At 38.3% G+C, this 14,982-nt stretch overlaps 1 protein-coding gene across 2 annotated transcripts in view; it reads right to left on the reverse strand.

Moving 5' to 3' along the window:
• ATAD2B (ATPase family AAA domain containing 2B) overlaps positions 1 to 14,982 on the reverse strand; it is a 74,264-nt gene that overhangs the window by 34,019 nt on the left and 25,263 nt on the right. For both annotated transcript variants that reach the window (XM_032212848.1, XM_032212847.1), the window contains exons 14-16: positions 10,327 to 10,486; positions 9,119 to 9,209; positions 2,339 to 2,650 (exon numbers count right to left, since the gene is read on the reverse strand). In XM_032212848.1, coding sequence (XP_032068739.1) covers positions 2,339 to 2,650; positions 9,119 to 9,209; positions 10,327 to 10,486 — 563 coding nt within the window. The remainder of the gene's footprint in view (positions 1 to 2,338; positions 2,651 to 9,118; positions 9,210 to 10,326; positions 10,487 to 14,982) is intronic.

A 14,982-nucleotide genomic window follows, 5' to 3' on the forward strand; every position in this document is an offset into this window, starting at 1 on the left:
AGTTAAGAGTCACTCTTATATAGAAGTGATACTCATTGCCCATTATCTCACTTTATTCATTAACTGTTGAGGACCTATGACAGCAATATCTGAAAATCAATAAGAGTCATCTAAAACCAAGAAATATATAACTGATTAAATTACTGTACAGGTAGTCTTTGACTTATGACTGATCGCTTAGCAACTGTTAAAAATCATAATGAGCCTCCATAGGGCTACATATCAACAGGATTTGAAGTTACAATGGCCGCTCTCTCCCAATAGTCACACAACTGGTGCTTGGGAATCAGCCCAGAGTTATGGCCATTTGCAGTGTCCTACAGTCATGTGATTGCAATTTAAGGTTGTTGTTTTTTTTTGCTGGATACCTACATTTACTTCTGGCAAAAAAGGCCCATTGTGGACAATGGATTTGCTCAATGACCAATTGTGGAAAACGACCACAATTGCTAGGGTAATCAACTTAAAAAATCATAAAATTGGGTGCAATCACGAGGACCCATTTAATGTCCAGCATGACTTCCAGGCGCAATTATGGTCATAAACGGAGGACTGTCTGTATTTGATTATTTATTTATTGGGTTTATGTCCTGCTGCACAGTGGTTAGGGTGCAGTACTGCAGGCCACTTCAGCTGACTGTTATCTGCAGTTCAGCGGTTCTAATCTCACCGGCTCAAGGTTGACTCAGCCTTCCATCCTTCGGAGGTGGGTAAAATGAGGACCCAGACTGTGGGGGGCGATATGCTGACTCTGTAAACCGCTTAGAGAGGGCTGAAAGCCCCATGAAGCGGTATATAAGTCTAACTGCTATTGCTATTGCAGTCAATCACCTTTTGGTGGCTGATAATAAAATGAAAATTTAAACATCTAAATTCTGACATATATAAGAATAAGAGAAATAAATATTGTATAATACATTAAGTCAGCAAACTCATGAAAATGTTTTCTAGAATAAGTCAGTCTTTAATCGTTTCCAAAAGGCTGGAAGGGAGGGAATATGGAATGACAGACTGCTTGAGGTTGTGTTCTTCTCTTCTTGGCCCTTCCTCATTGTCAGGAGGATTTATCTGCCAATAGAACTACAACTGCCAATCAAATTGCAGCACTGGGCAGGAGGGCAGGCAAGATGGCTGCAAGTAAGTTTTGCTAACACAAGCTTCATTAGGAAGAGGTTGCGAATCAACATAAAGAGGCAAACTAAAAGATGAGAAGAGGCTACAAAAAGGAGGCTGAAGAAAACTAGGGGGGGGGCAGATGATTCCTTCCCTCAGAACTGTTATGAGGCAAAAGGTCTTCAAGCGTTCAGATGGAATAAAGACTTAGAAGGGGGGAATCAAGAAGGCGGGTCAGAAACAAGAAAACAAAGGTTTTTAAAAATAGTAAGCAAAGATTAAAAAAAAGTAAAAACTTTGACAGAACAGAAACAGCAAAAAGAAACTAAAAAGACAGATTGAACTCTATAGAAGAAAATATCTCAGAATGGTCTTGAGCAATTCTGCAAAGATACACTGGGAATAAGACAACAGAAACATGGAAGTCGGTCACAAACAAATATATAGGGAATATAGAATAGAAAGCTATGAAAATATAGTGAGCTTGGACTTGGAAGAAAATAATGTAGATAAACAGCTTACAAAGAACAGTTAAAATAGAAAATCATTTTATTACTAAGATTCATTTCTGCACTAGTCAAAGGAATTGATAATTTACAATGTTCCTGTTTCATTTGTAAGCGTTCCTTTTGTAAAATAAAAATCTCTTTCCATCCATGGAAGGAAAATACAAAAACCCAATCAATTTCCAGTGTTTTGTGTCTATTGAGTCTGGGTCAATTTGGTTATTAGTGATTTTTTTTAAAAAAAAGTCTTACAAATGTCAGCCAAAGTAATTTTCAGTGAGTATTCTAAGGCAACAGTGCTACAACAGAGAAGCAGCGCCACCTAGCGGGAATTTCAAGGACCAATCATAACCACCATTTGTTCAATGTCATTGTAATTTCAAATGGTTTCTGAATGAGTGGTCATTAACTGGGGATTACCTGTACTTTCTTTTTTCTCAGAACTCAAGGCAAGTTTCTGAACTTTTTGTTTTCATAATGCTTTCTGAATGTCTTCCCCAAAGTCATCCTCCCTAAATTCAGAGAGCAAAGAACTCTCAAATTATTTCATATATTCCCATTTTTTTTCTGCCATCAACTTGTTTTTATTTTATACTTTATTGCCATTCACTTCTCTATCATTTATTGCCATTCACCGCTCTATCATTTTAAAAAATCAATCTTAGGTTTCTACAGAAACTCAGGGGTTGCCATAAAATGGATTAAAAACATAGAAATACCTTCTCTTTTGTCACCCTGGCTGAATTCAGCATGAGGAAATACTTTATGTAAAACAGCCAGCATTTCGTTGAAGGTTCTTTCCAACAATGGCCTTATGATGGGAGATAAAGCATGCCCTGATGATGTTACAGCACGTTGAGAAGCAGGCACAATATTCTGCATTGCATGATAGAAGTCTTGTGCACTGAGAACTATTGAAGAAACATCAAGCTGCAATTTTTGACTGCTCACATAGATCTGAGGATAGCGCCGTCGCAGGGCAATCAAGGCAGCTTCAGTACAAAGTGCTTTTATGTCAGCACCACAGTATCCTAAGGCATAAAATAAAACATACAGTGGTTCTATTAAGCAGTATCGATATTTTGTGCATGTCAAGCATGTCCACAAAGCTGAATGTGAGCAGCAATATTCTACTGGATTCATACTGCACTGAGCAGTGAGTGTAACTTAGATGATCTAAGAAAATAAATATTGACATTATCTTATTAAACAAAGAATACTCAAGAATTCATGTGAAGAAACCTGTAAGAGAAAATCTAGGAACCTATTGAAAAAAGGTGAAAATATACACATACAAATTAATATTAATGGTGGTCTATACATACATGAGTGGAATTGCACCCAAACTAGCTAGGTAATAAAGCAGTAACCATGACAAAATGGATTCCCTTCCTACACAAAAATGTCTTTTGGGAAATGAGAACCAGATCAGGCAAGAAAGTAGAATTTATAAATTTTGTCGTGTGTGTGTGTGTGTCTCTCTGTGTGTGTGTGTAATAGAGAGAGGGGGGGAGGGAGAGGGAGATTTCAAGAAAGTGACAATGACATCTACCCTGATTTAATTAAAAAGAAGAATCTTTGCTTTGGGCTCATAGGGAAGAATTTCTATTTTCTACACTGAAAGTTCAGTAACTAAACAAGGTGATGAGTTCTTTTCCCTCTGCTTCCATGGTAACTATTTAATGATCATCCTCTCCGAAGATCAAGGAGCAACCTCACTGCTAAAGTGCAAGTTTCACAGATCATTCTTAGAACAGCTACAGTTAATGTGGTCCTGCAAGCCTTCACAAAAATGTTTAGATTGCTATATAATTTGGGCTGGCGGACCTTGCAAGATTATTTTCCATTTTTCTAAGGAGGTTTGAACAAAATTAAGTGGTTTTTAAACCTAACTCAATTTTATTTCCACTGGCTGAGCGGCAAAAACTGGGATTTTTCTGAGCAATATTCCAGTGTAAACGGAGAAAAATCCCCATTTCATAATCCATGTTCTTTCATAGTATTTGCTATCAATAAATGCCACAAAAAAATCTAATTTCTTTGCCTTATTAGCCTCAATTCTAGCTCTCCGTAGATTTTTTTAATTAGCTTATGGCTCATTTTCTCAATTTAATTATCAGGAGATCCAATCTAAAATTAAGTCCTATTCACTTTCATTTTGGAACAAATTGCATTCTTTTAGGCAACTCTCAAATAATTACACTGCTCAACAAAGTAAGTGCAAGCTTTCAAACAAAAATCAGATATTTGTACAGTGAAATATGCATCACTTAAAATTTATATAATTTGGCTGCAATCATTTTATGTCTCAGTGCATATTTTACCATTCCTCTTTACTGACAATTGGTATCTTAGTGGCTATAAGTACTTTTTAGTACTAGGTGTTAATTAAACTATCTAAATAATAAAACTCCCCTTTGAAACATTTTAGACAAATAAAAGGTAGCTATTGTCAGCCACTCTCATATCACTTGCTTATCTGACCATCCATTGGCAATATTCTGTGTCTGTGTAGTGCCCCTGGAGGCTGCTAAAATAGGATGTTTCTGGATGAATAAACTCTCTAATTAAAACTCAAATGACACAATGTTCAAACTCTGGGCTGGAACTACAGATTACTAGGCATAATACACTAGTTTATCATGAAAAGCAATAAAGTTATTTACCTGACTCTATAGTGGAAAGCAGAAATAGGCACCCTTCCCCTTCCAGAATGTTGACCTCATTCTAATTATTCTTTGTCATTGGTTATCTAGTGGAGTTTGAAAATAATTTAATTCAAAACTCCTGTGAGAGGCTCCTGATTATTTAGTTATTTATTCATTAATCAAATATATATAGCTGTCCATCTCACAAAAATGACTCTGGGAGACATACAACAATATGATAAAACAATGCATGTAAAGAAACAATCAATACAAAAATATAAGCATCAATATTAAAAGATAAATATTATAAAAACCAATAGACAAACCTAGATAAAGAGAGAATAAGAATAGCCAGCTCAGCAATGATGACATAACTAGGTTTTGAAGAACTTCTGGAATGCCAAAATTCCAGAGCAATATCATCCTAGAAACATTACCAATTGAAGTTTGATGCAACATAGTTGCTACCCTCGTTATAATACAGATCAATAAACTGCCAAAGTGTCAGAAATAGTACACGAGGATAGTTAATTAATATTGGAAAATATTGCTACAATTGTTTGAAAAAAGAATATTAAAGTGAAGTAATCATTACAAAACTACAAAACTACAAAACACCTATATAATTAAAGTTGCAACTCAATCATGTAAAAGTGTAGAATATGTGATATATTTTTGAGACCATAATTCTTGCTCTTTCTTTCATGCTGCCATCTGTTCCTCAGGTAGGAGCTGTGAGCTTTTTAATGAACCAATATATACATGGTTAAAAATAAAACTCAAGCCTGCTCATAGCATAGTTGATTTTAAAGAACAAATAAAGCCCAGTATAGTGTGATATTCTTTGATTTACTCTTTCCGTCTTGTAACAATCAGAAAGAAGAAACTTCAGGATAATGTTCTCAATAGTACGATTATAGATTATAGGAGAATTTCTTTCTTACAATCCGCCTAATACACACACACACACACAATTTTAAATTTTAAGTTTTAATTATTTTTTATATTTTTATACTGTGTTTAGTTTTATTTTTCCATCTGTGTACACTGTTCAACAGTAAAATATCTTGTATGTTTTGTCTGTATTAAAAGTGGCATATAAAGCAAATAATAATGCATTTATGCAATGTGGAAACTCGTATTTTGAAAAAAGATGGGAGAAATAAATAGAAAAGAATTCCACATGTAAAAAGATATGTAATGTTAAAGAGTATTAAATGAAGTATGATTTCAGGAAAGAACTGGCATGCAAGAGATTGACATGAGAGCCATAGCATGTTTTGCATTTACCAAATTGTATTTTGGAAGATGATCTTTACAGTTATTTTGATTCAGTATTTAAAAAGAATGCAGCTTAAAAAATTTGCATGAAGTAAAACAGTGCAGAAATTGAAGTTGAAACTAATATAGCTTGATGCACTCAGTTCAAAAAATGAAACCACAATTCAGAAAAGTTAATCTTAAAGTGGGAGTAAAATGAGAATTATCCAAGCTTTATGGGAGGACAAGCATCCTAAATAACATTGGATGTTGGACTGTTGTCACAGTCACAAGATGCCTTAGAGTATATATATATATAAGATATAGAGAAGGGATACTAATATGAAGTAACATAATCTAACTTCACGTTCATCTGATGACCTCTGCTTGGTAAAGAACTTGCCAGGGAGCTGAAATTCCAGAGAGGTTTTTGAATTTTAATAATCTCTCTAATGAGGCAGTTTCTCAAAAATTATTTTTTTAATCACAGACTACAGAATGTGTAACAGCAAGCAATGAGTTAAACAGAAGGTGATGTAGTTAAAGATTGAGGGAAATAATCCACATGGAAAGTTTTAAATCCCCAAGTAAATAAAATTCAGTTGCCAAAAACCTTCTATAATTCAGCCTTGTACCCTATTTAATACATTATTTTCATTCATAATATATATTTAGATTGCAAGAGTGGACAAAGAAAATCAGGTTGTCGAAAGATTGAAGGCTTAGCTCACATAAACTAAGATATATCATGTTAAGATGTGGAATTAATATAAATAAATATAATGAAGTTATAGAAAAAACAAGTGTTCTTGTAAAGTGGAATAAATAAAGTAAATTTAAGTGACAAAAACAATGAGATTTGTTACCAGATGGAAATGGAAGTGAAGGAAAAGTCTTGAATTTTAGTTCATGCCACAAACTATACATTACAGAAGCAATTGCAAACTGGAACAACTAAATTGCCTGAAGAATGGACACCCCCATTTTTAAGAGCAGGTTTTAACATTGCCTTAACCTGTTTATCACAAAAAAGTATATGGGATATCAGCACATATCAAATATATTTGATAGATACCATAAAATAACCGCAGATTGGAAGAGAATTTTGACTGAAGAGTCCTCATGCGTATGCAAGTAAATGTTTATAAATTACCTATTAAGTACAATTTGATGCAATCAGGGGGTTCTGTTAGCATGTAAAGTATGGATTAAAAATTCTCAATTTTTCAAGAGCTGGAAACATGTGACTTTTATTTTATAACTTTCTATCATTATCATCCTGATCTTATCAACTACTTCTATATCTATTTTTTTTTTTCAAATTGTCTAGAAACTTAGAAAATGTTACATTTCCATTTAAGCCATTCAAACTGCAGGAAAAAATTTCTGCAGTGTTTCAAATTGTGGTTTCCTAAGACCCGAATGGTGTAAGACACAGGTAGCTCACCACCTACTTTAATAATGCATTCTGGGTCCCTTTTTCAAAAGATGACCCAATGAAGTATGCTTGCATTGTTTTTATGCCTTTCCTAGCCACGTGGCATTATATAGCTATTTCACGCAGGTTTGTATCCAGGATTTCTTAAGGCCCCATACAAGTATAAAGTCTATTAAAATTTTAATTTTCCTTACAAAATAATTTCAGCCTTAAGAAGCCATGCAGTAGGATTTGTATGCAGGTTCTAAGATAAAAATAAAACATTAAAATGTTTAAATTAAGCACAAATCATTGAGTGAAATCTATGAATATTAAGCATATTACTTCTGCAAAATGCAGCCTTTTCTTCTTTCTGATCCAAATCTTTCTTAGTGGCAATATCAAAAGCAAGCAAACTTTTCTCCCTAGAATTCTCCACAAGGGGTGAATAATAAAAAGTGTTTATCAATGGCATCAAATAAAATACTAAGTAAACATGTGAGTCATGTTTCCCTCGCACATATATGCTAGTCCCTGACTCTAGGGGCGGTGCTCATCTCCATTTCAAAGCCAAAGAGCCAACGCTGTCCAAAGATGTCTCCATGGTCATGTGGCCAGCATGACTAAATGCCGAAGGCACACAGAACACTGCTACTTTCCAACCAAAGGTGGTTCCTATTTTTCTACTTGCATTTTTGCATGCTTTCGAACTGCTAGGTTGGCAGAAGTTAGGACAAGTAATGGGAGCTCACTCTGTTATGTGGCGGTAGGGAATTGAACCGCCAAACTGTCGTCCTGTGAGTCTAAAAGTTGCACATAATTTTTTAAAATGCCAAACAGACTATGTATTACAAGCTTGTAAAACAAAAAATGACTCATCTTTGTAAATGATAAAAAAAATGTTATGTTATTAGACTTGCACAATGTTTGTGAGATTTAAAAATATAAATCTATCTTCAGTGGGAAATTCAGAACAAAAACTCTGGGATTTTCTCTATTTTAGATTTAGTAGATTTTCCTGTAAATCTAAGCAATCATACCTCATTATATGGCATATTTTTATAAGATCTGTAAGAGAGTTTTCACATTCATAAAATATCACTTTTCAAACTGGAATATTGGCCAATGAAGGACCCAACTTGTATTTTCTATCTGCTAAATGGTTGTTGTAGAGTCACTAAAAGAATCTACATGAAATGGATTTGGCACATGCTTTCTTACACCAGACAAAAGGCTTAATTTGTCATTTGTTGGATAATTGCTTTCTTCTCACCAGGAGATGTTGGGGTCTTGGCAGATCAAAAGTGGAAGAATGCTGCTTCGGAGATAGATGTTCCTGTGGATGAAGAGGATAATTCGGATGTGTACAGTAGCTGTCTGAATGGACGATGCTCAGTTTAAAATGTTACTGTTCTGTTGGAGAGTTGAATGATTTGAGGCCGTCGTTTTTCAAAAATTGAAGACTAACACAAGAGTGACAGAAGATGAGCATTGTTTTGAAGAGACTGTGTTTTTTTAGTGATGTATTTGCAATACTAAAGTATGTCTCTTAGCACTCTTACACTGATGCTCTGTCTTTAGTAAGAAACAACTACAACAGTTGCTAGTGTAGTAAGCTTTTTTTTATTTTGTTCAGCAAATCTACTATGCAGTACATCTTGTCTGGTGTTCCATAATATGTTTTAGGTATGTATAAGTGCCCAACTCAAGAGACAGAAAATCGTATCCTGTGCCAGTTATTCACTTATGCGAATTATACTTTAGAATTTGGAGGATTATTAACGTAGATGTTTTCTTAGTGCAAACCATATCATTAAAAATGTTGTAGGAAGGCAAGCAGTTATCCCAATTTTATTTGTGAAATAATCATGGCTGATATTAATTTTTCCTTATAAAACTTTATTATATTAATTTTGGAGTTGTTTTGCATAAAAATACATGGATCATGCCAAGATTTTTCAAAATATGTTAAGATTTGAAGTAATGACAGGAAACTTTGGCAAGCGGCATGAAAATAAATATTTGCATTTTCTGACATGAATTAACATGAAACTTCAAATATAAAATGGAAAAATTAATCACAATTAGAAATTTAATCAGAAAGCTTCAAACATTCTTGAATGTTCTTTCAAGAATGAAAATATAGAAAGCAGAAGTAATAAGATACCACTCACCAACACATTTTTCAGCTAGTTCTCCTAAAAAATGATTGGACAATTTTGGATTCCAGTCCCTGGTATGAATTTGTAGAATGTGCTTTCTTGCCTAACAGAGAAATAAAGAGATTTTAAGAATTTCATCACAAAACTATATCAAATACATCAGTCATACAAATAGTTCATCATCTTCTCTTTAATATATTTCCCCCAAATCATTTAATATAGAAAATTTATTGAACCAAATAAGTATCCTAATAAAGATTACTATTGGAATGTTTAGATTAGAAATATAAAAACTGACCCCAATATATTTTATTCTAAAAGCAACTAAAGTAGTATGCATTATTCTTTTTTAATTATTTACTTCTCTATATAAATATTATAAATATAGCATTGCCAGTCTAATAAATATAACTGTAATGATTCAACGGAACATTTCAATAAACATATGCTAATATAAAAATTGATGTTGTGAGCTATGCAGCAATATTTCTGTTGGTAAACAGTATGCTCATAATCAATGAGCTTGTTGGAAATGATTGTTTTGAATAAGTTCAATAATAAGCTCATATTGGAATGAAGTGCATTATACCAGGTTTCAGCAAAAGCTGACAATTCCACTGAGAATGCGGAAGGGTATAATAACAGTGATGGTGAACGTTTTTCTGCTTGGGTTCCAAAAGGGCGCGCACGCGTGCCCACACCCATAATAAAATGCCCTCCCTTTCCGCACATACATGCACACACACCCCTGCGCTCCACCCCGCACATGTGCACAGGCCTCACTAAAGCCTCCAGAAGTCCGATAGGCCTGTTGGGCCATTTTTTGCCCTCCCCAGGCTTTAGGAAAGCCTCCGGAGCCTGGGGAGGGCCCGTTTTTCACCATCTACAGGCTCCGGAGGCTTTCCTGAAGCCTGGGGAGCGTGAAAACAGCCTCCCCCCGCCCTCCAGAAGGCCAAAAATCCAATGGCCAGAGCGTTCATGCGCACTGGAGCTGACATAAAGCAACGCCTCACGTGCCCTCAGATATGGCTCCGTGTGCCACCTATGTTCGCCATCACATGTCTAATATCTTACATTGGGACTGATATGATTTAACTGTCAAAATTTTCTACATGTAATAGCATTATCCGAGACTTTGAAGTTATCATTTCAAAAATTGGCTTGGAATATAAAAGCACAAAAAATATAAGACATATAAAGATAGCATTTTATATGCCTACCTTTTGATCAGGCAAGCTAAAAAGAAATTCCCTGTCAAAGCGACCTGGTCTCCTGAGTGCTGGATCTATAGAATCAAGTCTGTTTGTAGCACCAATGACAACTATTTCACCTCTGTTGTCCAATCCATCCATGAGTGCAAGTAATGTAGACACAATAGAGCTAAAACATATTTCAACATAATTTTGTTTAGGGCAAAGCATTAATAGATACGTGCAGCATTTCAAACTTAACTTTAAACAAACAATACTGAAGTGACAAGTATATATTGCCAAAACATAAGGTAAAGGTTTCCCCTGTCCAGTCATGTCCGACCCAAGGGGGCAGTGCTCATCTCTGTTTCTTAACCGAGGGAGCCTGCATTGTCCAAAGACACCTCCGTGGTCATGTGGTCAGCATAACTGTATGCCGAGAAGCACAGAATGATGTTACCTTCTCATTGAAGTGGCACCTATTAATCTACTCTCATTTGCATGCTTTCGAACTGCTAGGTGGGAAGGAGCTGGGGAAAAGTAATGATAGCTCACCCCATTGTGTAACACTCGGGTCTCAAACCTCGACTCCAGTTGACAAGCTCAGCATCTTTAACCAATGAGCCACCACAGCTCCTTTTGCCGAAAAAATAATTAATCCTACTTATTTAGACGTTCATTAATTCATGAATTGGTTCCAGTTTGTGGCCCACCTTTCTATTTCCAAGGCACTTAAATTAATGTGAGTGCATGAATTAAAACCTTTAAAAAAATCTTAAATATCTAAAATCATTAATCAACTTGAAAACTCTTGACAAACTCTTAAGGAAGTATTTTTAGTCTGGGTGTGATGCAAGTGATAGATCACTTCTATGGGCTAGATAAATGGAATTTTGAAATCAAGCTACATTTTTAGGAGATCTCCTATTTTCAATATTAGTATTTGGGCACACTAAGATAGATGGTCTTATTTAAAATTTAAAGGTTAAAATCTGTATTTTAAGTTAAAACTGACAGTCTGCAAATTTCATTCACTTAGTGTCATACAGTAGCTACCAAATGTTGCACTAAGGAAGTCTTTCATCATCAGATGCCATCTGATGCCAACTTCACTCTCAGAGCCAACTCAATTCTAAGAAAATGTAAAATCTAGAATAAGCTCTAGTGCATGGTGTAGAGTTTAAGATTCTGGCTGAGAGCCATAGTTAATGTCCTGATCCATTCAATAACTTTAGTCTGAATGTTAATGTTAGACTTACAGAACAATAAGTCTGGGACAGAGGTAAAAAAGAAAAGCTTCCCTTCCCTTCAATTGCTTCTTCAATATTTTCATTTAGAATTAACCTGGATAACATAAATGTTTTGATTGTGATGCTATTAAAAAGCTAGAATACCATCTAATTATCATGAAGATTTTCTTTGTTAAATAATAATCTGAAAGGAGAAGAGGAAGTTTGAAAAAGGCCTATCCTTTTCTTGAAATATCCAGTCTCTCAATCTATCTCCAAGTAGGTAATTAATGTTTATTCTCATCCATGTCCTTTTTGTCTCAGACTCAGTAAAGTAGCCCTATTTTCATTGCACAAATTAAAATGACTCATTTTTATATGGCAAGAACCAACTAAGTCATATTCAGCATCTAAGAAAGGTCAAATGTTACAGTCACTGGATTAATGGAATAAGGAAGGCAAAAGGAACAGAGTTAGGCTGAGTGGCACAAGCATTTGATAAACTAGATCTCTAATTGTCCCAAAGATGCTTTTCAAAATGGCAACTGGGCTTTCTTGGTTTGTTTTCCTTGAAAACATTTCACTTCTCACCCAAGAAGCTTTTTCAGTTCTGACTGAATGGTGAGAATGGGGCGTTGGTTGCTTACCTGATACCCCTCTTCTCTGGGTAGGTGCAGACAGCAGCCATGCTTGGATTAACTCAGCCAGTAACCAATAGGACTGAGTCTACTGATTTGACGTCACAGCCTCTGAAGAGTGTCCTCCCGCTTCCTTGTGCCCCAAAGATTGCTCTCAAAAACTCATTCCTCCAGATTTCCTCACTACTGCCCCTCTGCGAACTAGGCCCGCAGAGAGAAAAAAGGGTGGGGATGGCTGCTGTCTCCATCTGCCCAGAGAAGGTGCATATCAGGTAAGCAACCAACGCCCCATTCTCCAAAGTTGGTGGAGACAGCAGCCAGGCATGGGGCATACCACAGCTTGGTTTGTCCACAGGAGGGATTGCGATGGCCTAGGAGTTTGAGGAGGGAAGTACTTGTTGAAGCACCCGCCTTCCGAAAACCGCATCAGCTGAAGCATATCTATCCACCCTGTAGTGGCGAATAAAAGGGGTCGGAGTAGTCCATGTGACCGCCTGCAGATTTCCTCTACCCAGGCTTGTGTAGAAGTTGTCGCACTGCACATAGAATGTGCTGTGATGTTGGATGGTGGCGTGAGATGACGAGCTTGATAGGCCCGTGAGATGGCTGACCTGATCCAGCGCCCTATCATCAAGAGGACGCATTAAGTCCCTTGTTGGTGGAATGGAGAGAGATGAAAAGGGCCTCAGTACGTCTGAATTCGGCCGTCTTAGTGATATGGATCTTGAGGGCACGACGCACATCCAGGATGTGCCACTTATGTTCAAGCCTGTGTGTTGGATTGGGGCAAAAGTTGGGAATAGTCAGATCTTGAGCTCAATGAAAGGCCCTTTAGGGACAAAGGTAAAGCTGAAGGACCTCTCGGTTCGGGTGGAAGACACACAGATCCGATCTGATGGACAGCACCGCAATTCCGAGACCCTCCTTGCCGATGTGACAGAAACTAGAAAGTCTGTCTTCAGTGTGAGGTGTTGCAATGAGGCTGACCTCAAGGGTTCGAATGGCAGTTCAGTGAAGAAGTCAAGGACCTTGGCGAGATTCCACGTGGGGAATCTATGGATTACAGGAGGGCTGAGGTTGGAAGCATCGCTGGGGAATCGACGAACATGTGGGTGCAAGGAGAGAGGTTCAGGCCAATCCAGAGAGAGATGGTACCTCTTTTGCCTTGGAGAGCTCCGGCCCCATGTTGTATAGACGCTTGTCCAAGGTGTTGGGGAGAGAACCTGTACCTGGGGAGACCCACTGGTTTTGGACGACGTCGATGAACAGTCTGGGCGATGGAATCACCTCTTTCTCCACCTTGGGTTGGATGAACATGGGATCAGTGGTGTCCATCTTGTCCACTTCCGTTGCCTGAGAAGTCTTGGGGGCAGGAATTCCCGCTATCTTTTTCGCCTTAAAGAGAAGAAACCGAAAGATAGCTGGTTTAAAGAGGCCAACAAATGTAGGTGGATCTGGAGGGAGACCCTCGTCCTCCAAGAGATCCGAATCACACGCAGCGCGTTCTTCCTCTCTAAAAACCGATGGTTGGGTGGAGGTTCCAGGCAGTCATGTGATGAAGAGGCCGAGAGGTCGCCATTTCTACGCCTGGAATTCAAAGAAGACGACGACTTGCGTGGAGTAGAATGGGTAGAAGACCTATATTTAAGACCCGCTGCTATGCCCCGTTCAATGGCATGGGAGATGATAGTAGCCATATCAGGGGTGTAAGGCTGTGGCCTAAATGAAGGAGATACATCCCCTGGGACTAAATTTCCCCCTCTGGAGTGAGACTCCTGTCACCCTCAGACTCCTCTCCACTGCAGATTTGTTCATCTGTGCACCTGGCCTCCTCAGGTTGAATAATGGAGGCTGTAGGCGATAGGTCATCCTCTGAGTCCGATGATAACTCGGGAGGAGGGCTAGCTTCCACAGGCCTTTGGGCCTGGAATGGATGGGGTTCTGCATGTTTGGTTTTGTCCTTGGCCTTCCTGGGGGGCACTTGCAGGCCTCTGCCAACCTCTTCCAAGGGGGTGTTCATCTGCGGGCCTACAACTGGGCCTTCCTGGGGGCTTTTGAGGAGGGCTCCGTAGGTAAAGCCTCAGGAACTGGCCTGTGCTTATTCACCCTGGCCCTGGGAGATCCCGCTGAAGGACTCGGGGCTTGAGAAGTTTGAGGAGTCTGTGGGTCTTGGGTGGGAGTGGAAGCCATAACCAATACTCACAACCTTCGTGGAAGAGAAATCCCAATTCAAAATGGCCACCGGAAGGCTTTGTGCCAAAACAAAATGGCCGCTGAGGTTCAGAAGCCTATGAGCCGAGCTCCATGAGGCTGTGGAGACCACAGTTCCAGTGAAGGCGATGGGAGTTCTGTAGAAACGCAGCGGAGGTGACGGTGGCTGCTGTGGCACTAGCAGCAACGGCAACGCTGGCAACAGCTTTCATGGCAGCAGCAGCTTTATCGGTGGTGGTTTTCATGGCGGCAAAAGAGGCGGTTGGCATCAGCGGAGGCAACGGCGGTCTCTGAGGCAGCGACTGAAGCTGCCGGTAAATCTGCGCAAGGGCGGGGGCTTCCAACGGCCGGTGCCAGGCAGCTAGAGGGCGAGCTGAGCCTGTGGGATTGTCTGCCACCGCAGATGAGAGCTAGGAGACTAGAAACCCCAGAGGAAGCTCTTGTGACCACCTCTGTGCAGATTCCAAGGTCTGATCTGGAAGCCTGAGCCCCAGAGAGGAACTAACACCAAAACGTGATGGATCCTGCCTTCCAATGCCAATCTGAGGGCAGGTACCTTTTTGTCAATTTATTTAATTGAAAAAGAAAAACCAATTAATTATTTTAGA

This window comes from Thamnophis elegans, chromosome 3 (genome assembly GCF_009769535.1).
Source record: "Thamnophis elegans isolate rThaEle1 chromosome 3, rThaEle1.pri, whole genome shotgun sequence".
Taxonomy (NCBI): Eukaryota; Metazoa; Chordata; class Lepidosauria; order Squamata; family Colubridae; genus Thamnophis; species Thamnophis elegans.